Source organism: Pyrgilauda ruficollis, unplaced genomic scaffold, assembly GCF_017590135.1.
Source record: "Pyrgilauda ruficollis isolate IOZ18807 unplaced genomic scaffold, ASM1759013v1 scaffold1, whole genome shotgun sequence".
NCBI lineage: Eukaryota > Metazoa > Chordata > Aves > Passeriformes > Passeridae > Pyrgilauda > Pyrgilauda ruficollis.
The window spans coordinates 10,389,441-10,411,307 of record NW_024508100.1 but is presented as its reverse complement, the minus strand read 5'-3'; the positions used below and the strand labels follow the sequence as shown (position 1 = coordinate 10,411,307).

General features: G+C 39.2%; 1 protein-coding gene across 4 annotated transcripts in view; it reads left to right on the top strand.

Moving 5' to 3' along the window:
* The first annotated feature begins 3,019 nt into the window (after positions 1-3,019).
* The window catches only part of PROM1 (prominin 1), a 54,794-nt gene continuing 35,946 nt past the window's right edge, over positions 3,020-21,867 (top strand). For all 4 annotated transcript variants that reach the window (XM_041476338.1, XM_041476154.1, XM_041476247.1 and 1 more), the window contains exons 1-2: positions 3,020-3,433; positions 19,411-19,469. In XM_041476338.1, coding sequence (XP_041332272.1) covers positions 3,214-3,433; positions 19,411-19,469 — 279 coding nt within the window. In that variant the 5' untranslated portion in view covers positions 3,020-3,213. The remainder of the gene's footprint in view (positions 3,434-19,410; positions 19,470-21,867) is intronic.

Sequence of the window (21,867 nt, the reverse complement as noted above, 5' to 3'; positions counted from 1 at the left end):
AGTGTCCTTGCAATTTCAATAGTGTCCTTGTCTTAAAACTGCCCACTTTATCTTGGTTAATACATGACTACTTACTTCTAGAAGTGTAGTGATTGTTTTCCTGTATTGGGAAAACATTTTAACTGTTTTGCCTGTTTGTGCAATTAGATAGACTTCAAATTGTCTTTAATCTAAAATCTAACAAAAAAAATTTGTACATGTACTATATCTTCTTCTGCCCTCTCTCTAATATAACAGAGCACTACAGAGAGCTTTGCCTTAAGACACCAGTTAGAGACGTCATCGTCTTCTCAATTTCATCTTTCTCAACCACTCCTAACATTTCACTGAAATGGATGCTGCACCTGTTTCCTTAACTTTTGGAATCAAGGCTCAGTGACCATGTGTGAGCTTTTTCTCCTGACTCACTGAAATGTTGCAGCTGTACTTCAGAAGTCTCCAGAAAACTATACCAGACTTGGAAAAATTGTTGAAATCTCTTTTTAAGGAAAAAAATTGAGCTGTTGCCTTTGAGCTCCTAAAATCAAGAGCCAAACAAGATTAAGGTGATAAAAAGTGGTTAGCATTTAATGAGGGTCCCTCCAGGTGCACAACACGCTGACATGCATGCCGAAATTATGTTGAAAACGTACATGTGATATAGGGCTTTTACACTTCTCTTAAGTTTAGCAAATTAGCATAATTGACAAGAATTCCCAAATAGAAATACAGTTAATGAAGTAATTCCTCTCTAGGTTTGACCCCCTCTGAAGCACCCCCCCCTTGTTACTAGCTCTACCTTGTTTATGTCTAAAACATGAGAAATTGTCTTGAGAAGGTGGCTCGGCTTTGATTCCCAGAAGAAGCAAGATTAGAACAGACCTTCAGGAATTCGTCTAGTAGGAAAAGTACTGGAGTTAGCTAGGAAACGATATAGCTATACAATAATAGTCCACAGAGCTATGAATATATATGAGGAATATATGTAAAAACAAAGGTAATTTTGGCATCAGAACAGTAGTGTATCAGACTTGCACAATTTTCACTGTTCTGCCATAAAGGCAAAATTATTTTTTTTCATCTAGTTGTGGTCTTGTGATATTTTGTCTTGTAGGTGTCTCGAGATTTGATAATAAACTGCAGCCTAAGCAGTTTTCACTTTTTGACTATCTCTGTATTCAGCCTTATAGCAAGATGCGCATTTGATAAAACTCCACTAAAAACTATCTTCTAGGCTGATGAAAACTAGTCTTAGTAAAAAATTAAACGAGAAAAATGAATATTTTGGATTTGAACTTTTTGTTTTCTTTCATTAATCTTTAACAGAACATTCTTTTCCATGGTATTATGTGTTCTAAATTACTGTGTGCTTGTGTTGAGCATATTTCAGAGGGATTGCTAACATTACCTTTTTGAATAAGGGTTGGATAATTGTGCTAATTGTAGCATTATTACTATTCATTCTTCTTGGTTTTCATAAACCACGAGGAAGAAAGACAGTTTTGAGTGTTCCCTCTTAACCACTTGAGCAGTGTAGAAACAAAACTGTCTCTAGGACTTTGATCTGATCTTGTATTTCTTTGTTCCATGTTTTTCTTGACCTATCCTTTGAGTGCAGCACAGACTACTAAACAAGCTTGCAATGTGTTTTTGAGTTCTTGCAAAGTACTGGGTTCAGAAAGGTAGCTGGTGTTTGACCAGACTGTGAAGATTTAAGTCTCACCTTACTGCAGGTTTTAAGTCTCTGTCTTGAGCGTCTCTTTGACCTGGAAGTACCTTGGAAGTCAAGACACTGGTGTAGCGTTGGGCTGACTGAAGCTGTGAGGTGTTTGTGTTATTTTGCTGTCATTCTTGCTGGTGAATGGTCTGAATACCAAGGTGGAGATGGAAAGCTTTTCTCTTGGGCAGTGCTGCTGAAAAGGGCAGCAGAGATCCTGCTGTGCCTGGGGAAGGTGATGTCTTGTCATGAGCAGTGTGCTCCCACACAGCCCTGCCAGTGGCACTCTGGGGGATCAGCAGAGGCGTCCCCAAGAGAAGCCGGGCTGAGGGGTGGGAAAGTCAGCACAGTGCTCACTGGCACGCTCATCAGGTATGTGCAGCTTCCAGAGCCAGAGAATGGCAGCAGCTTCTCTGTGGTCTTTTATTTGGTTGGCATTGGTCTGTTTCCTCAGAGACTGCTGTTGCACGCTGAAGTGAAGGAGTCTTACCTGGCTTCTTGTAGATCAAGACATGGTCACTTAATTTGTTGGAAAGCCAAGGGTGTTTCTGTTTACATTTCTTAAGTAGTGGTAGATTAAGCTGCTGCGGTGCAGAATGTTCTTACAGTACAGTACAATCATCCAAAGCCATCTTAATGACACTCAGCTTTAACAAGCTGTAAATAAAAATTGTTCAATAAAAACTTCTCCAGTTCCTAAGGAGAGCTTTGAGATAGCTTGGATTAATAGAAAGTAATTGCTGACACCAATTGTCATCTGTCAAGAGTGTGATGTTTTGTTGGTTTTGGTTTTTTTTGTTTTGTTTTGGTTTTTTTTTTTTTTTCTTTTGGTAACTTTTCAGTGATGTATAATTTTAATCTTGGAAAACAGTTAAGAATAACTAGGATTGGAGGTTTTGCTAAAAGGTATAAATTAAAGAAATATGGGGTATGACTTGTAATAAGTGTCATCAACTACAGAACCATCAGGTGGTAATTAAATGCATTGTGTAATTGTTGTGACATGACATATTGTGCTTAGTCAGAAGCACAATTCATGCAATGCTCCTTTAGTTTTATTTCCCTTGGAGCTGTATCAACGTTCTCTTTGTTTTTGAAAACTCACTGACCTGGAACTGTACATAATTCTTTTTCCACCTCTTTCAAATACAATGTATGTAGTATAACATATTATTCACAAGCCTCAAAATGTTTTTCTTCCCTGTTTTGTCAGGCTCACTTTTGCCGCTGTTGATACGTTCAATTTCCACAGAAGGTTGCAGGTTCTTGCACTTTCCCATTTGCTTGCACACGTGTTAATGAGCTGTTTCTTCTTTTTGCCAGAGATGGTGCGCTGAGTCATTTTCACGAGAGGCTGCTGTTCCACTCTGAAGTAAAAATACATTTAAGAATTGAAGGTGTGAGAGTGCACCAGCATTCTCCTGGCTGGAAAGCTACTCCTCAAGTGAACGTATTGAAGATTTCTAGACTTGGTTGGACAAATACCTCTACCTCCAGTTTTATGAATACTGCTCGCTATGGCTGTGGAACTCTGTTTGCTGCTGCTGCTCTTTTGTGGAAGTACAATTTCAGAGGTACAGCCTATATACAAACCACCTCCTGGAACTTTGGATTTTGGATTTGTACCAGCCAAGACGTATGATACAGGTGCATACCATGAACCTGGGGCAATAGGAATTTTGTTTAAAATAGTACATGCATTCCTGTACTTAGTGCAGCCAAATACTTTTCCTCAAGGTAAGCGAATAAACTACTTCTGTTTGAAATACAGATTTGTTATTGCTGTTGTTATATTGATACACCCCGTTGTAGATACCAAGGCCATAATCAGACAGTAAAATATATGAAGGGCTTTGTAAGTAGCATGTGCTATGGCTTGAAAATCTGTACAGTTGTGTATAAGAGAATATTTTTCTGCTAAGCATAATGGGGAGGAGGTTGTTAATGAAAATGAAATGTTGGTGACCTTTCACAGAACTTTGCTTACATATCTCAGAGCTGTCACTGATGGATTTGAGGCTTGTTTTCTTAACTGAAGCAGCATGAGATAAAATAGAGGATAAGCTGCTTTGTATTTACCATTAAATCCATAAGAGACAGCTGAGTTTTTCACGTTGTGATAATCAGTCAGGTGGTTATAATATTATAAGATTTAGCCCAGGAAATTTGAATTCAATTTCATTTATTTCCATATATGTGCATCCCTGATCAAGTTTTATGTAAGAGCGTGTCCATTACATAGCCATGTGTAGTTTCTTGTTCCTTTGAAAGCTGTCAGGTTAAAACTTGAAACTGCACTGTTTTAATGAGACTTTTTTTCCCCCTTTGTTTCTTACTAAGCTGTTCCTTCTAAAGGAAAACTTAAGATGTTGGAGAAGTGTGTGCAACCTTATTGAGGTTGCACTGATTAAAAGGTGCTTTTGGAAATTGTGGGTTTGGTAGTTTTATCAACTTAATTTACCAACATACTTTTTGTTTCACTTAGCTCTTAAAAGTGCTAATGCTTCTGTATAATACTGGCATTTAAAATTGTATCAAGGTGAATTTAAAATTGTATCAAGGTTAATTAAATCTAAGAATGGCTTTGGTTTGAAACTGATTCCTTTTGGTGGTTTAGCTGCAACTGTGTATAAAAGGTGTTTATATTATTTTGTAATACAGCTTTCAATTTATAAATTTATACTTTTAGTAATATCAAGTCTTAAATTCATTATTCTAATGGGTCACATATGTGTATGATATCTGTGAACTGCTGTTTGTTGGACTTTTGACATTTCTTTGTGCATCTCTGACATAACTGTAGAAGAATGAGCTCAGCTGAACTTGAATGAATGAATTCTATTTAGGCAAGTGCTCAGAATCCCAGGGGTTAACCAACAGAATAATTATTCTGCAATGGGCCAGAAAAAATGGGCTTTCTGAAAACAGGCCAGAAAAATGACCTGTTTTCCTGCAGGATGTGTCTTTTGAGCAGAACTTGCACAAGGTGTAATGAGGGCAGTTGCATGAAGGTGACAGTAATCTCACCTTTGGGAGGCACTGTTTCCAGATAGCTCTGCTTCTTTTGCCTCTTTCCTTCTGTTAAATGATCAGGTGAGCTATTTGTGTCCCTGTGAGACCTGATGGTGAGGACTGCCATCTGCATTCAGCTCCTAGAAGCAGGCCTCCACTCTGCCTGAAGCTCTGCTTGAATATTTTGTTCTCTTATGCTTGTGGAAACTTGATTTCACTGAGACATTTACTGTGTTTTTATATTACCAAGAATTTGTTCTGTAGTCTTGTATGTCAAAATTAATATCTTATGTACTAAGCATGTGAATAATTCGTGAGTATAGACTTTATGGTCAAGGTTATTTTCTGGTGTGACTGCTTGCAATAAGTTCTACATCAAGTTGGTATTGTGAACTCCAGCATTAAAGAAGTAGAGAATTTGTTCTTAGCTTGTAAGCTTTGAGCATCTCATACTTCTCCCTACTTCCTTGAAGATACTTTTTGCCAAATCATGTATTTTCAGAACTTTGCCTTTGCTATTTGCATTAAGTGAAGTCATGCTCCCATGGCCCCACATACTTCACTGCAAAACACAGATTTGGGGGATCATGTCGGTTTGAGTCATACCATTTAATTGGCTAATCCCTGTAATCTCTTTTGCCATATGCTGTTCTATTTTCACATTCAGTATATTAATGGTACAGTTATATATTTAAAATTGTTGTTTTGTTTTGTTTGGGTTTTTAAAATTGAAATAGATTTAATTCTGATTCAGAGATGAAAATAAACATGATGACAAATGGGCACAGAAATCAAGTCTTTTGATTTCTCTTTCAGACTTCATTGTTCTGGTGGGACTGGTGCTTCAGAATAGTTAGCTCCAGGTTGATGCCCCAGTATATTGCATATAACCACGACATAGAGAAGTATCATTTGTGTGTTAGCCTTGGCAGCAATCACTTAGACCTTTGATCTTAGTAGTCGTATATTTTTTCCTAACACTTGGAAGTACTTCAATGTTCAGTTTTCCAATGTATTAGTACTTCTACCTGGGAGGACAACTGATAGGATTGTCTAATTGCATGTAGATACTCCTTCCTTTGTAAGTCACCTTCTAATAGTGCTCTGATGGATAACATTCACAGTCCTTCAGTCCAAAGTATGTCTTTATACTTCACACTCTTATGCTTTATACTGTATAAATATATGCTGTATATTTATACATATACTAGATGCCTTTATGCTTTATTATGCTATGATAAAAAGATATTAAGTACATAGAGTCTTTGGTAAGTGTTATTCGTAATTGCTTGCTGCTAAGACTCAGCAGTTGAAAGGGATCACTTAAAGAAAAAAATCAGTCAAGAAATATCTTGTGAGATGGTTTTCTTCTAGTTACATCTAGATAAGTAATTATTTATTCCCTTCTAACTTTGTTCATGCTGTCAAGTTTGTGGAAATATAACTTTAAGTTTAGATTTAATAAGTAAGTTATTAATCAGATTAAATATAGTTCTCCTGTAAACTACAGTAACAGAACCAGGACAAGGAACTGTAATGCCTTTAAGATTTTTTAAATTGTTGAATCTTTAAGACCAGCACTGTGCTCTTTGGATATGGCAAGAAACAAGCTCAGAAGAAGTGAATTAGGATATCTGATTGCAGTGCTTCAGTGAGTCTAAATAGATTCTGCTTTCAGTTCCACCAGTCAAATATTTTTGTACTCATTACCAGATGATGTAGTGCTGTAAATGGGAATGAGTTAGCTCTTATTCAGGGAAGCAGCCTCCACTTTGAGTTAATGATACACTGGAGTGGAAAAGACTGGTCACTGGTTTGCTACCCGAGGCTCAGTAGGTGACTTTAATCTCAGCATGCCTTTGTTCCTGCATGGTAATGATTGTTCTGCTACTCCTTTTGTTGAGAACTGTTTAGGATAGAGGCATAATTTTCCTTCTTGTTAATAACACCACTTAAAATAAAGAGATGATAATAGAAAAATTACAAGTTCCTTCTATCACTTAGCTAAGAAGGAGGACGTCTAACAAAATGAATAATCAGTTTTTCTTACATAAAAATTCTCATAAACTGTAGCATTGATTTATTGATAAAGTTGTCACTTCATGATTGTGAGATGGTGCATGTCATCTGTTGTGCTGGAAACCATCAGATATGAAGTTGGTATGGACAGGGCATGGTCAGTATGATGCTGTGGCTGCTGTGAATTATCACAGTTTTGTCTTTGTTCCCATGGAAATAGTTGTTAGTTGCAATAAGAGAATGTTAATCTGAGATTCCAGTTGCCAGCAGGCTGTGCCAAACAAATCTTTGGCTTCACAACTTGTGTCGTGTAATAAAAATATGAAGCCTTCACAAAGGAAAGAAGCGGGGAATAAAGCTCCTGCTCCTATTTTTAGGAGAAATACAACAAAAACTTGCAAGCCTGTTTACCTTACCCTACTGTAGCTGAACATACTGCAGAACAATTTTACCAGTTAAGTTACAGCTGCTGTTCTCCAGCTTCTGACTTTTACTCTAGATAAGCATTTCTGCTGAAGCGGGAGTTCAACGTAACATAAAAGTTAACTGTTGAATGCAGGTACATTCTGGGCAAAAGATAGTGTGAAGAGTTAAATGTACTGTTTGCTGTGGGGAACAAAAACAAGATGATTTTTAGACCTGGACTAAACCTTTCAGTTCTTTCTGCAGAATCTTGCTTGCTGAACAGTTTTATCAGACTGAGGATCAGAACTTGAATATTTTAATGTCAGGTCCTGTGTCTGACCCATTTTGGTCTTTTTCTCCTCATCTAGTCAGCCTTTAGAGCAGCTGCAGATTATGAAGTTCAGCAGGTTAGTCTTGTGTTATCTCAGCAATATATCACATGGCTGTATTCAGCAATTAAGTTATTTCCAGATATTTTAAAGAAGAAACCTGTAGCTTGATGTGAAAATAAACTGTGTCTGTAGCTAGTATGGCTATTTTGGGTAGGTTTGATGAGCTCCTAGGATACTGACTTTTTAAATCTATTGGCTGTGTTGAGGCTCTAAAGCAAGTAATCAAAACACTTTATCACCCCCTCACTTAGTAAAGCAGAATTACTTTGTGTGTGCATGTGTCAAACTAGCTTCTCTGCCTTTTGTAACTAATTCTTCCATGCTCATTTTTACTTGAAGTTTGCTTCCTGTTAATAGTAAGTCTTCCACAGCTCCCCTACAAGAACAAATGCGTATGTCTGGATGTTGGAGCTAAGCTCAGTTATTTCTAGTTGGTAGTGCCCTTTTTTTTTAAACTTAAGATTTTCCCAGGAATGTTGAGCATGTCTACACAAGGTGAGAGGATTGTGCTCTGGCTCTGATTCTGCAGGTGCTGCAGTCCAGCACCATAAAATTTTGGACAGGTACCTACAGCCATCATAACATTTCATAAAAACATAATTTAGAATATCCTTTTTTCCAGTTGTATGAAGTTTCAGTTTTAGTTTGGATGTGATATACTACTTTTTTTGAGATAATATTTGATAGCAACCCCCTTGTGCAGGGGGGTTAGTTTTCTCAAAGCTTACATTCTGGAGCTGGGTTGGGAGCACAGGTGGAACTGGTGCAGGAACTGAGAGGAGAGGAAGAGCAATCTATTAAGTTAGCTGTTAGATTGGCTCAGTTCTGTTGTCAAGTGACAGCCAGTGCCTTCACTTCATCCCTCTGGTGTTTTTCCACAGCTGTGAGTAGAGCTGTGGTGTGAATTTAGAATAGTGGCTTAAATGTCTGTAGCAAAAATGCAGGTGTGCCAGGTGCACTGCAAAATGACAGGTGTTATATACAGTGGTGGTGGGGATTTGGGATAACAGTGCTCCTTCATTTGGAAATACAGCGTATACATTGAAAGAAATTTCTTTTACGCAATGGTGGAAATACTGGGGAAGATAGAGCAGCAGGAAGATATGAGATAATTTAGCCTCTTCTTTTCTCTGCCCACTCATATACATTTAAGGAAATAGTGTTAAAAAATCACTGCTCATTTTGACTTGGGAAGTTAAGAGCTGCTCTGCTTGGTGACATGCCCATGTAAGTGAGGAGCAGTATGAGAACATTTCTGAAGCAGATTTAAGGCTGGCTTTTTAGTTTTCTTAGGCATCAGAAGAGTAATTCTTTTTCCCCTGATTTATTCAGAATGGCAGAGTAACAGATTGCTTGTCAAAATGACTTTCTGTGGGTAGGGAGGAGCCAGGGGTTTTAGGGAGGGGAAGCTTATATAGATGATCTGCTGGAGGTTACCACTGAAAACTACAGTTGCAAATGTTGAGACTTCTCTGATGCCTTCCTGCCCGCTTCTTTTGGATTGTGTAAACAAGGAACCTCTTTTGCAGACAGGCATTTTAGGGAAAATATAGAAGTAATTTTTGAATCATTGTAGCATAGCTGATAATCTGAAATTCTTGCTCTTTATGGCAGCTGGAATTCTTTCTCTTCAGTATTCTCAGTGCATGCCCTGATCTGGTGTAATTCTGCCTGCCAGCTCTGCCTAGGAGAAGAAACATGCTTTGACAGCAATTGGAAAACATCAGTTCAGCTTTACAATTTCAACACTTAGGACAGAAGGGAGAAACTAGAAAAAAACAAACCTTAGGTAGAGCTTGAGGTCATTGGGTTACTTTCCATGGGAAGGGTACTTGAAAGTGGCGTTAGCACAGATGGCTGTGGTTATTCCTGCAGGGTACCTCAAACAGCCATGCCTCTTGGAGTTTGATAATAATCATAAATTAAAGAGGCTTGTTGTGTATTTAGCTCAAATTTCCCCAGTCTAAGCTGCCTTCTCTCCCCATTCCAAATGAGACAGCTACATGCTTTCTCTCTGTGGGAACATCTCTGTCCAGTGGGATGGGCATGTTCTGTGTGGAGTACTGAGGAACTCAGGAAATCTGCTGATAGTTATTGCATGGACAGTCTTTAAAACTGTCCTGACCCTGTTCTGTTTGTGTGTGGTTGTTAGTGGGAGACACAAGGTATAGCCAGAGGGCTGATCACCAGCATTCCCTGCTTCCAGTGCACAGGCGATAAGTTCTGGATGCAACTAAATCCAGGGGTGCTGACTACAAGGAAGGGAAGAGTGTGAGTACAGGATGGTATTGTGAGTGGACATGGCCTTGTTTGTTTGTCATACTAAGTAGAGTCTTCATTTGTGGAGTTTGCATATTATTTTTAAAAAAAAAGCAGAGGTACTATGTTCTAGAAATGCATATATTTAGATAATTAGCACTATTGTACCACTAAAAGCATGATAGCTTGTTGAGACTTGCAGAGCATACCTGCAGCACCTCCTATAGTGAGAAGTGGGACAGAACAGGTTTTGAAACAGCCACAGTGTCTGGCACCATGGATGAACCTCTTGAAAATTACCAGCAGCTACATACGTCATTTGGGTTTTCAGGCAGCTCTACTGAGGCACCATGGTTTTTCCAGCTTAGCAGTGGCTACTGCTGTCCTGTTCATCCTGCCCCTTCATTTAATTTGTACAGGCTTAGCTATCCACATAGTGCTGAACCTCATTCTCGTTTCTAACTTGTAGCTCTGGAGCCGGTGGGGAGAGAGGTGGGAGGAATATTGCTGAATTTATTGGAATTATGTTTGCACAAGCTTCCAAGGGACTTCTCAGTTCTTTCATCATCTTGGCTGCTGTGAAGCATTTTCAGTTAATCATATGAAATACTATACAGAGACTGCCTGTTATTGGAAAGGCAGTCATTTGAGCCTCTCTTTTCTTTGTTACAGACTATCATAATAAGATAGCGCAGCCTAACCCTATTATATTTGTCTGATGTTTTGCTTAGGTGGTTGTTCAGAGGAAAATAAACTCCTAAGTCTTGTTCAGTGATTGCTTTTTCTTGAATGATGTCAGCTGAAGTAAGGACAGCTTGATAGATCTTTGCAACAAATCTTTCCACAGTCCTGCTAGTCGATTTTCATTACATGAAAATGACCATCAGTACTTTTTCCTCTCCCTTTTTCTCACTATTGTTTTTGCTTCTCAGGATGGTTTGTGTAACTTTCAGATTGTAACCAAAGTGACGCCTTTTCCAAGTGAATACACAATATTCAAAAGTTGCTGGAGCAAAATAAATGTGTAAATATTAATTATACTTTTAACAGTATTAAAATTTTCCATATATGTATGAAAGCTTTTGAGTATACGTCTTCCTTTTTCCAAAAGTGAGTTATCTTCATGTTAGAAGAGAAACCAGGTGGCACAAATGGCAGTGTAGTTTAAGCTGACTAATCTATCAGTATATGCATTTTAAGTGGAAGCCTGCCAGTTATAAAAAAGCCCCACAAACCTACTTTGACACCCTTTTCAATAAGCACATTAATTTCTTGCCTAAAAACACTTGTGTGATTAAATTATTATTTGTATTGCATCATAACATAGTCAGGATCTTTCTTTTGACAGAAAATATACAAAATTATTTTATTTTGGTGAGCTTTAAAATGTGATTACAGTTGTGAATGTGAATATTGCTACTACTATTAAGCATTGCTTTGGCTGTTTAACTCAGCTGAAAGATACCTGTACTGGGTAAGTCCAGGCATCAGGCCTAATTAGCTCTCTTCACAGCAGCAATCTTTACTTTTGCTTTGATTTTTGAGCGAAGTAGTGGTCTCTGTAGTACTTTGAGCTAATATGCATGCCCCAGTTATCAAACATATGTGGAAAGTTGTGGCTTTTGCAAAAATGGGGAAGCAGAGAAAGGGAATTCTGAGGAGTCTCAGGGAAGCTGCCAGAATGCCCGTCACTGAGGTAATCTGGTCAGCAGGTCTCCAGCGTGTCATTCTCAATTAATTATCTGTGTTCATATTTCAAATAATCCAAGTTATGCAAGAGAGGATTTTCTGTGCTTTCCTCAGTTTATAGCAACTCCTGAGGAGATAAAGGAAGAGAAAAAATGTTGTTCCAAATACTTACTACTTCGATCAACGTTACGAGTCCGTTATGTCCATACAACCTATCAAGAAGTTGCTGAGCCTGTACAGCGTGCTAAACCAGACAAACGTACAGTGCACCAAGTTAAATCTTTGCCTGTAATCTGTTGTAAATCCTTACCAGATGGTGGCCTAGGGAGAACTTGAGGTAGCTACTGCAAGCAAAGCAAGTGGCAAAAAATAGCTGTCATGGCACAAACAGTGTGCTACAGAAGTTTTGTTGCCTTCAGAAAAAGAGAGAATGTAGTTTCTGTGTGGAATACTTCTTCAAAGCTTTCAACTTCATTTTGCGTCTGCGTGGTGCATGCAAATTCATTGCAGCCTCCTAAGGAAGGATTTTTCTAAAGGCTTCTCTCGCTTTTTTCTTCTTCCAAAACTTCAGCAAGAACAGAACTTTCTTTGTAGCAAGGAACAGCTAGAAAGCCCTGCAAAGGTTATTTTCAAGGGAGAAATCTTTCATTCCATGCATCCTGTAACGGTCGATATTGTGGATGTTTCTTTTTTCTTCAAACCTTTCTCTTGGCCAGGCTCTTTCACGTTGTCTGTGCGTGTCAATGGAAAGGAGAATGTGCCTAAAGGGAAAATGTGACTGTGCTGAAGAGTGACCTCAAGCTTGGGGCAGCTGTGTGGTGTGAGGATTTCCTGTGGAAGACTTAAAGTGCCAGTTTGGTCCTCCTAACTACAAACTTCCATTTTTGGGAAATGGGAATTTTTTTGTGTGCGTGAACTAAGTTCATTGACTGTTACTTTTATCTGATCCACTGCTGTATAATTTATTTCCTCAGTAGACCAGTGTTGTTTTCTGTTAGGAAGCGTGTAAAGGGAGTCTCCTTAATTTCATATTCCATTTACCTTGGAAGCTGTTGCTGCCACGTAGTTCCTTGTCTTCAGCAGTTCCACCATACTTAGTCCTACTTGTGCTCTGGCTAAAGCTCTCCCTGTTAGGCCATTTCTAGGGTTTCAGCCCTGGTGATAGCTTTTCATCTCCTCATTACCCGCTTTATATTGCATCTCTGCTCCCTGCAGTCTCTCATGTTGCCCAGTGCTGCATGCAGTATAATTTAAGGTGCACTTCTAGATCTGGTAGCTTGTCTTTTCAGTTATGAATAAAGCAGCATATGCTTTACAAATCTGCCGAGACCTTAAAAATGTATTTATTCTATTTTTGCTTGTGTCATATGGTGTGTTGTTGAATTTTGTGACAGCCAGAGTGCTGTAGGATAACAAAATGTAATTAAAGAATGCGTAGTCAGAGGGCGAGAATGGACAGTGATAATGCTGATGAGAGGAAACTGCATGCTGAAGGCATGGAGAGGGTGACAAGGCAGATTGCCATAGCAGATGAGAGGTTAAAATACTTAAGCAATTTAGTATGTACTTGTTGGATTTTGACCTCCATTCAAACAAGTTTTTCTGGGCATTGTGTAATAACAGGTTCTAGGGCTTAATTTTGCACGAGTGATGAAGTACAGCTGTGAAGTTCCTTTCTTAATTGCCTTTTTCTCCTGTCCAAAAGGCTTGGTGATTTTTTGCTCATTATTTCTTTAATGCACATGAGTAGGTGGTTGAACAGAGAATTTCCTTTCACCACCTCTGTAATGAAGTGGGTGATGTTGTGTGTGGGCTACTGAAGCAAGGGAAGATCTGTGTATTGTTCAGCAGTTGTGCTCAAAGGGAAGAGGGTCTGAATTGCCTCTTGAAAGGAACAAGAGCGTGGAAGCTGAATCAATCTGATGTTCCCAGTAACTCAATGGAAAGAAAAAAAGTGAATTGTATATAGGGAGACTTTGCCTAAAATGAGGGGGGAGAAATTACCTAAGGACCTAAGGAGGCTGGGGCTTTTTTCTTAGTTCTCTTCTAAGGACAAGGACTATGTCCCAGGTCTGTCTAAAGAAAATATTGTGAAGAGGGGAGTGAAGCTTTTCAATCTGAAGTTGGAAAGGAATATTCTAGACTATATGAGTGAATGCCTGGATTAGATTCCTTATCTGTGCACCACAGTGATCTCTTCCTGTGTGGGAACTGGGAAGATCTCCTTGTCTATGAGACTTCCCACTTGTCCTACACAGTGAGTTTTCTTCCTGCTGTGCACAGAGAGGACAGAGCACATGGGGTGAGCGGAGTGAGCGTGCCAGGGCCCTCCCTCTCTGCAGTCACCAACCATGCATGATGGATTCTTCACAGCCATCAGCATTCCTGAGCTCTCACCTTGCTCTGCAGTGGAACCAGAGGGAATTGATGCTGTGGGATTAGGGACAGCAAGAGTGAGCAGAGCCCTCATGGAGGCAGGGACAAGTGAGGGGGACCAAAGGTAACCTAGGGTTACCTTAGAAAGGAGGCCTCTTCAGTGGGAGCCACATCTGACCATGGCAGAGGCTGTGGCTTGAGGCTCTGGGGAAACAACCAAAGCCCCATTCAAGTCAAAGCAAGTATTTTAAAATGTCAGTGAACTGAACTTGCTGTAAAACTTGCTTTAAGATACCTAGAAGGTTTTTGTCTCTAATAAATCTGAAAGGCTTTCCTGGTTTTCTTGGCTTTGCAGGAGATATTCATTAGTGTGACTCCTAATTAGGAAAAAAAAACCCAAGTTTGAAGTAATTTTAATTCATTAATGTCAGACTAATTTAGCTATATTCAGAGAGGTTCTGAACTGTTCAATGTGTATATAGTCCATTGACTCTCTATTATAGATGAACAGGAATGGGCTGAAATATTGTTTTGTACATGAGAATGAGATAGCAATGAAGTAGTTACTAATTGATCATTTGTATTATCTATGTAATTCTCCCCTATTGTTTGGAAAAAATCTTCTTTTAGTGCTATATGAATGCTTCAGTCGTGGTTCTTATTGGCTTGTTTGATGGCCTTTCAGAATAGAAACCTAATATATTATATTATGTATAATTCCCTAATATATTATATTTATGCATAAAAAGACATTAATTTCTGGTGTAATTTGATTAATGCTGGAGTTGCACTATGGCTGAACTGGCTCAGTGGAGTTTTTTGAGTGAAGTGAAAGCATAGCATTCCCAAACGTTTTACTCCAGCTATTTTCCTGTCACCTAGATTTGAAAAGCTTCTTTGGCAGAAGAATTTGTAATTAATTTATGTTGGTACTTAATTGCCAGACAGCTTATTTTTAAATCTCTATTATTTTTGCTATCCTTTTCTGTAGTGCAGTTCTAAGAAGCACACTTAGTGATAACCTCATTTTCCTGCCAGAGTAATGAGATGTTGGATCTATATACACAGTACTCTTGCAATGCAGGAGTTAGTGATTATGTTTTCTTAACTGGAGATCCTCAGAGGTGCTTAATATTTCTTCACAAATTGCATTGGTAAATTAAGAGTTCATCTGGCTAGTTAGATTTACCGGGGCAGATGGCATTTTGCATGTGTGATGTGAGCAGGAAGGATTCAGCAAAGCAGTAATGTAATTAGCTGTGTAAATGAGCCTCACAAGGTAAATCTCTTTAACCCCAATGATAAAATGTGTTTTGTGCTAAAGCTGCAGATTACTGGTCCTCTGAAACAATGTGTATAACTAGTCAAGCCAAGATTTCAGGAGTAATCCAGTTAATTTGGAAATACAGAACACCACTTGTTATCACACCTTCCTTACACTTTCATGTTTGAAATAGAAATAGGCCTCAGGATGGTACTTTGCCATAATGCAAAAGAGGGTTGTGTGGAGTTACCTGAATTCAGTTGTAAATAAAAGCTTATTTGAATGCTAGAGACGAGATGTTCTAGCTAGGGAGGAAAGATGCTTCATAAAAGCAGACCAAAATCCCAGGCTGAATAAAATGTGAGTTGAGCTGTCCTTTCACTGTGCTACAATGAGCAGTGTAGCCATATGTAGCTTCTGTTTACACAGTACCTGGCACAGGATGTTCCCCCATTTTACCCTTAAGCTCTGCAGTAGTAACTCTGATTATCATCAGTGTGCAGTAAAACCTGTAGAATCACAATGGTTTGGTTTGCAAGGGACCTTTAAAGATCATCTGAGCAGGGAGGATTTTGGTGCTGTGTGAAGGCCTGTTTGTGCCTACAGGTATGTGAGTAACTGCAGGTAATCTCACATTCAGTTCTAGCCAAAAATTTGATATTAATCAGATGGGGATATGTCTAACTGTTGATATTGAAAGCTCTTGAAATAATAAATTCATAGTAAAAACTTCTCAATCACTGTGTGCTGCCTGGTTAGAAAAACACCCTGGAGCATCATGTTACTTCTGAAAAATCATTGCAAAGTAATCTAAGTAGTGAATCTTTATTCAGCAGGGCAGTCTCACATTCTGTAAAATTAAGGGGGAAAATGGGCTGCGTAGCAGCCCTTGAGTTGTGCATGAAACCTGTACTGTTCTTACTATTAAATTTATTCAAACCATGTGGGAACCTTTTGTAGCAATTTTCAGGCTTTCTTGTTTATTAAACCTAAAGATGTTTTACTTTGTGATGAATAAGCTTTAGAGTCTCTAAATTTCAAAAACAGGCATGAAGTGCTACTTTCTGCATAAGTTTGTTATAGTGTATGCAGGTTGACTTCTGTCATTTTTTTTACTCACAGGCTATAAAATACAGAAACAGTATAAATAAAACTGTGCATAAGGAGCACTCTGAGCAATTTAGGCATATCACAAGAAGTCAGAGCAAGTTTTGGGTTGTTTTGGTTTGATTTTTTTAAGTATTGACTCTTCTACTTGGAATACTGGAAGTCTGACTGAACATGGCCCTGGGTAACCTATGGGGGGTCCCTCTGGCCTGAGCTGGGAGGTTGGACTGGATGGTCTGGAGGGGTTCCTTCTGTTCTCAACTATTCTGTTTCTCTTGAGTAGTTACTTTGATATGCATAATATATACCAGCAAAGGTCCATAAATCTGTGTGGGAGTGGCTGTGGGTGTGTGTTTATACAAGTATGTAAAACTTCATGTAATATGCTTGAAGGTTTGTTTTTTTTAATGTTTAACTTATTATGGGGACAGACACTCAACTAGGAGAATGGGTAAATGCCTTCAATTTTTATTTAACAGGAAAAGTTAATATTTTAAAGATTTTCTTGTACCAATTCTCAATAGTAGGAAATGTATCAAAGGACATTTTTGTCAATAATAAAATCTTGCTTTCTTTCGTGCTTCCTGGCACTGTTTTCACTACTCCACTAAATAATTTATAATGGAAAGTCATTATGATTGCAGGATAACTTTGGAATAATTGACACTGGAGGGGACCTTCAGACATAACCAAGTTCAGCTGTTTACAAAGCAAGATGAAGCTCGAAGTTAGGAGTAGCCTGGAAATGAGAGCAGGTTGCTGGGGGCTCTTCTGGTTGCCTTCAGAGCAACATCAAGGAGAGTGCTGCCACAGATTCTTGGACATTTGGCTCCTGCATCTGATCACACGCACACAGTCTGTGCTGCTTCATGCACGGAGGATCACAAAAGTTTTCCATTTTATTCCTTCCTATCACACTCTAATTGAAGCTGGTCAGTTTCTCATCAGTGGCTTTCACACAATGCTAAATAGTTGAATCAATATGTTAACAAGAGAGCTGTTTTACCCCTTTTGCTGTAAAAAAAATTATTTATTATTTTATTTATTATTTCATGCAACCATATTTCTTAAAAAATTTATTTACATGGCATAGAAATCATCAGGAAGAAATAAATATTACCTCTGCTGAAGAAGAAAAAACTGTCTAACAACCAGTGTGAATTACATCTTTGGGGTTTGTGAAGTTTTGCCTCACTTAGATTTGTATCTCCTTGTTACTGAAGCTTTGAGGGAAGCACAGATGCTGCCTGGGATGGTCACCATGCAGGAAGGACTCTGCTGGTCCCAGTGTGAGAGATGTTTCAGAGTTGCAGCAGTGATCAGTTGTGTGTTTCCATGCAGTTGTGTGTGCCTTTCAGCAGTCTCATGACTCCCAAGATGCAGAGTGTGAAAGGAATTGCAGGGATCATAACTCTTTTGTGCTTCCCTGCTTATTCTGTGTATGTTTTAGTTTAATTTCTCTTATTGTGGGATTCAGCCTTATCTTGTATTTTATGCGTGGTCTTTCCAAAATGAGGTTGCCTCAGAATAGAGTCCTTCCTTACATACCACCAGCACTCTCTGAGTGTTTTGGAATCTACACCCTGTACCAGGAATGATTAGTAGCTTGGCACTTCAGTGATCCATTAACAGATTTTTATTATTTAGTTGGCAATCCTGCTGGCTGCAGCTCCCTTACTGGGACTACCTGCCTTAAACCAGGAGTTGGTGCTTTGCTGTTGTGTGTTTTCTTTCCTTGGACGGTTTTCTGTGAGAAAGTCTTCAGGATTTCTTCAATTAGTTGAGTCCGTGTTCCTACTGCAGGGTGTTGAGGAGGGAGAGCTATGGACACTGCTTGCTTAGGAATTTGTTTTCCTGAGCCATGTTGGTGAGAGAGGAGTGAGATCACAACCCCTGTGAACTCCCTGAACATACTTTACAAGTGCTACAATAAATTCTGAGAGGCATTGTATTTTTGGTAGGTGAACAGTCAGTTTTACACCTTAAGGTCCTTTATGGATCCTCAGGTTAGGTAACTTACTGGAGGTTTTTGTCCTCCAGCTGGAGGTTGTTTATTAACTATGTTAATTTGCACATGGGGAGACTAAAAACAAGGCAATAGTAGGATGAAGTCCAGCTCTGCATGAGCATAGGGTGTAGAGTTCTTCCTTGAGCTGTTTGAGGTGTAGTGTTTGCCTTCCTGATGTGCTTCCTCCTCATCAGAGACCAGAAGTTCGGTCAGTTATTTCTCCTGAACATCCAAACACTGTTGCTTTGACACTGCATAGCATGGAGCTCGCCCAGGGCCACTGGTGCTTCTCTGAGGCAGAGGGTCTGCAGAGCTGGTGGTGCCCCTCTCCTTCTAGTGCAGGGTGGCACAGAAGTGGCCGGGAGCCACAGTTCCCAACTTACTTTCCATAGGGTTGTCCAAACCTTGATAGCAGTAGGCTGGTGATGTGCCAAAAAGGGGATCCATTTGTTGCAACTGCCAGGGTTTACTGAAGGTGGCACTAGTTGTGTTAAATTCCTGCCTTTTTTTGTGATTGCTGTAATTTTATATATTGTGAGTAAGTTAGAGTGCGTGTTGGATCGATGCACAGTAAATAGTAACATGTTAGGCTTTCTGATTTGTTTTGGTGGTGTTACGTACTCCCTGTTGATCCAGAGATCAAAAAAGAAAGTACAGAAATAAAAAGTGGGAAAAGAATTGGGATAACATTGGCAAGATAAGGATCTTCTTTGTACCCTTCAGTGAAGAAGTCATCATTGGCATGCTTGTTTTGCACATGATGTTTCTGATGCTGTGTATATCATATGCTGTATGTATATTTATACATGTATGTACTTGGCATAAACATGAAGCAAAGCTGATACTCAAAACATTGTCCAAGTAATTGATACATATGTGATAAACTTTTAATGATTTTATGGTACAGAGGAAGACCTCGGACAAACCTTCACAGTATTTCAGTAGCAACTGATTAATAGACAGACAACCTGGCTATATTCCTGTGAGCTCATAAAACACACAGTTGATTAGAAATGTTGTTACTAGACAGATTTATGGGGACACTTACATGCTTGACTATGATGTTGATTGCTGTTCCTAATTTGATCTTGCCAACCTAACAGTAGAATTCATATTATTCTCTTTCCTCTGCTTTTATAAATTATGTTGTTTAAAACTGTGGAATATTCTTCCTTATTTTCAGATCTCATCAGAAAACTAGCACAGCAGCAGTTCGGAAATACACAGGGCGATTATCAAAAGGTAAATTGTCTATGTGTATCTGCATACAATAATGAAAATTATGACTTTGAAATTCAGGTTTTTTTCTAAACCAGGATTTAGTATTTTAAAAGTATATGAACAGAATACAAATATGTTTTTTTAAATAATAAGTATGATGTTTTCCTGAAAAATGTGAGACCAATTATAAAGAAAATTGCACAAATTACTGTAAAGAAATTACTCTTAGTTAAGGATGACTTACAAATTCCAGCTGTAATGGGATGGTTGCACAAAGAATGATGGCTCTTTGTGTTGAAAAATACAGTTTTTATTTAAAAAACCTTAGGGAGAAACATTACTGCTTAGCTCTCATGTAAGCTTCACCTATTGTTTTCAAAAAGCTGAATTTGTATTATAAATATACTATTTGTATATTAGCAAGAAGATGGAATGGAATGTGCATCTAAGTTTTGGGCTGTTCTGGAGCAGCTTTCCATTTCTGAATCAGTAGTTGAGTTTCTGCAGTAGAGTTGAACTGTGCCCAGGCAATGGTCAAGTTACTTCATGGGAGCCACTTGCTGCTGGTGCCCACAGTGCGGTGTGCCCGTCAGGAGGATGGGCGTGCTGCTTGCACACAGACCCTGAGCTCTTGCTGTGACCAGGACGGTCTCACTGCTGTTTCTGTGTCTTCCCAGCAGCAAGCCTGTTTCTCCTGTAGCTTGATGAGCTCTGCATGACATCCTGGCCTGTGGGTTTTGTTGTTACGCTGCATCAAGTGACTCTTGCCGATCTCACCTGCTTGCTTGGTGGGGCTCTAGAGAGTGGTGCAGCACAGATTCTGCATACCCAGGGAGGAATATAAGGGTAGGGCTTGGATGGGAGAGTCTCAGGACAAGACTGTTAGACTGCAGGTGGGACCCCTGACCATCCTTGAGCATCCCCACTATCACAAGTAGAGTATTTAGTAACTAGTACGTAAGTCATGAGGAATCTGAGACTAGTCCTCTGTAGGGGATGTGATTAAAGAGTGGCATTTAAAATATTAGGAGTGCTTAAGAAGCAGAACAGATACAGGACATTCATCAGTCCAAATTCTGATCTGAATTGCAAAAACATTGCAAAACAATTACAGTGCAAAACCTTGAAGCAGATTTGGAAAAGGAAAATATATCAGGACAAGTAAGAGTGTGCTTCAGATGACAGAAGCATCAGTAAGAATCAGCTGTGAAGCAGCCAGCATGGCTGTAGATGTGCCCCTGGAAGAATTTCCAATGGATACAGGGAAGTGTGAATGTTGCTGAAGGGTGTGAATAAGTAGTTAGAAATGTTTACCTGTGGTTCTGATCACTCAAATTTAGGAAGAATGAATTCAGTCTAGGATGAGTTCAGGAATTGTCCATTAGGGTGACCTGGGAAACTTGTGGATCTTCAAATGAAACTGGAATAGTTTGTTTGGCTTAGGAAAAGAGTTGATAAGGGATGTGTTTACTCTTTTGAAATATATATGGAGAGGAAGCATGAGGAAGAAGGTTCTGCTTCTTGGGCAAAATATAGTGCTAGCACTGTATCGTGGGGGCTGGAATGGACATGTGAAAAGAAGACTTGCTCACCAAGAACCGTTCAGCAGCAGGAACAGGAAATCTGCTTCTCCTATTTATCCTGTTGAGTGGTGCAGCACAGATTCTGCATACCCAGGGAGGAATATAAGGGTAGGGCTTGGATGGGAGAGTCTCAGGACAAGACTGTTAGACTGTAGGTGGGACCCCTGACCATCCTTGAGCATCCCCACTATCACAAGTAGAGTATTTAGTAACTAGTACGTAAGTCATGAGGAATCTGAGACTAGTCCTCTGTAGGGGATGTGATTAAAGAGTGGCATTTAAAATATTAGGAGTGCTTAAGAAGCAGAACAGATACAGGACATTCATCAGTCCAAATTCTGATCTGAATTGCAAAAACATTGCAAAACAATTACAGTGCAAAACCTTGAAGCAGATTTGGAAAAGGAAAATATATCAGGACAAGTAAGAGTGTGCTTCAGATGACAGAAGCATCAGTAAGAATCAGCTGTGAAGCAGCCAGCATGGCTGTAGATGTGCCCCTGGAAGAATTTCCAATGGATACAGGGAAGTGTGAATGTTGCTGAAGGGTGTGAATAAGTAGTTAGAAATGTTTACCTGTGGTTCTGATCACTCAAATTTAGGAAGAATGAATTCAGTCTAGGATGAGTTCAGGAATTGTCCATTAGGGTGACCTGGGAAACTTGTGGATCTTCAAATGAAACTGGAATAGTTTGTTTGGCTTAGGAAAAGAGTTGATAAGGGATGTGTTTACTCTTTTGAAATATATATGGAGAGGAAGCATGCGGAAGAAGGTTCTGCTTCTTGGGCCAAATATAGTGCTAGCACTGAATCATGGGGGCTGGAATGGACATGTG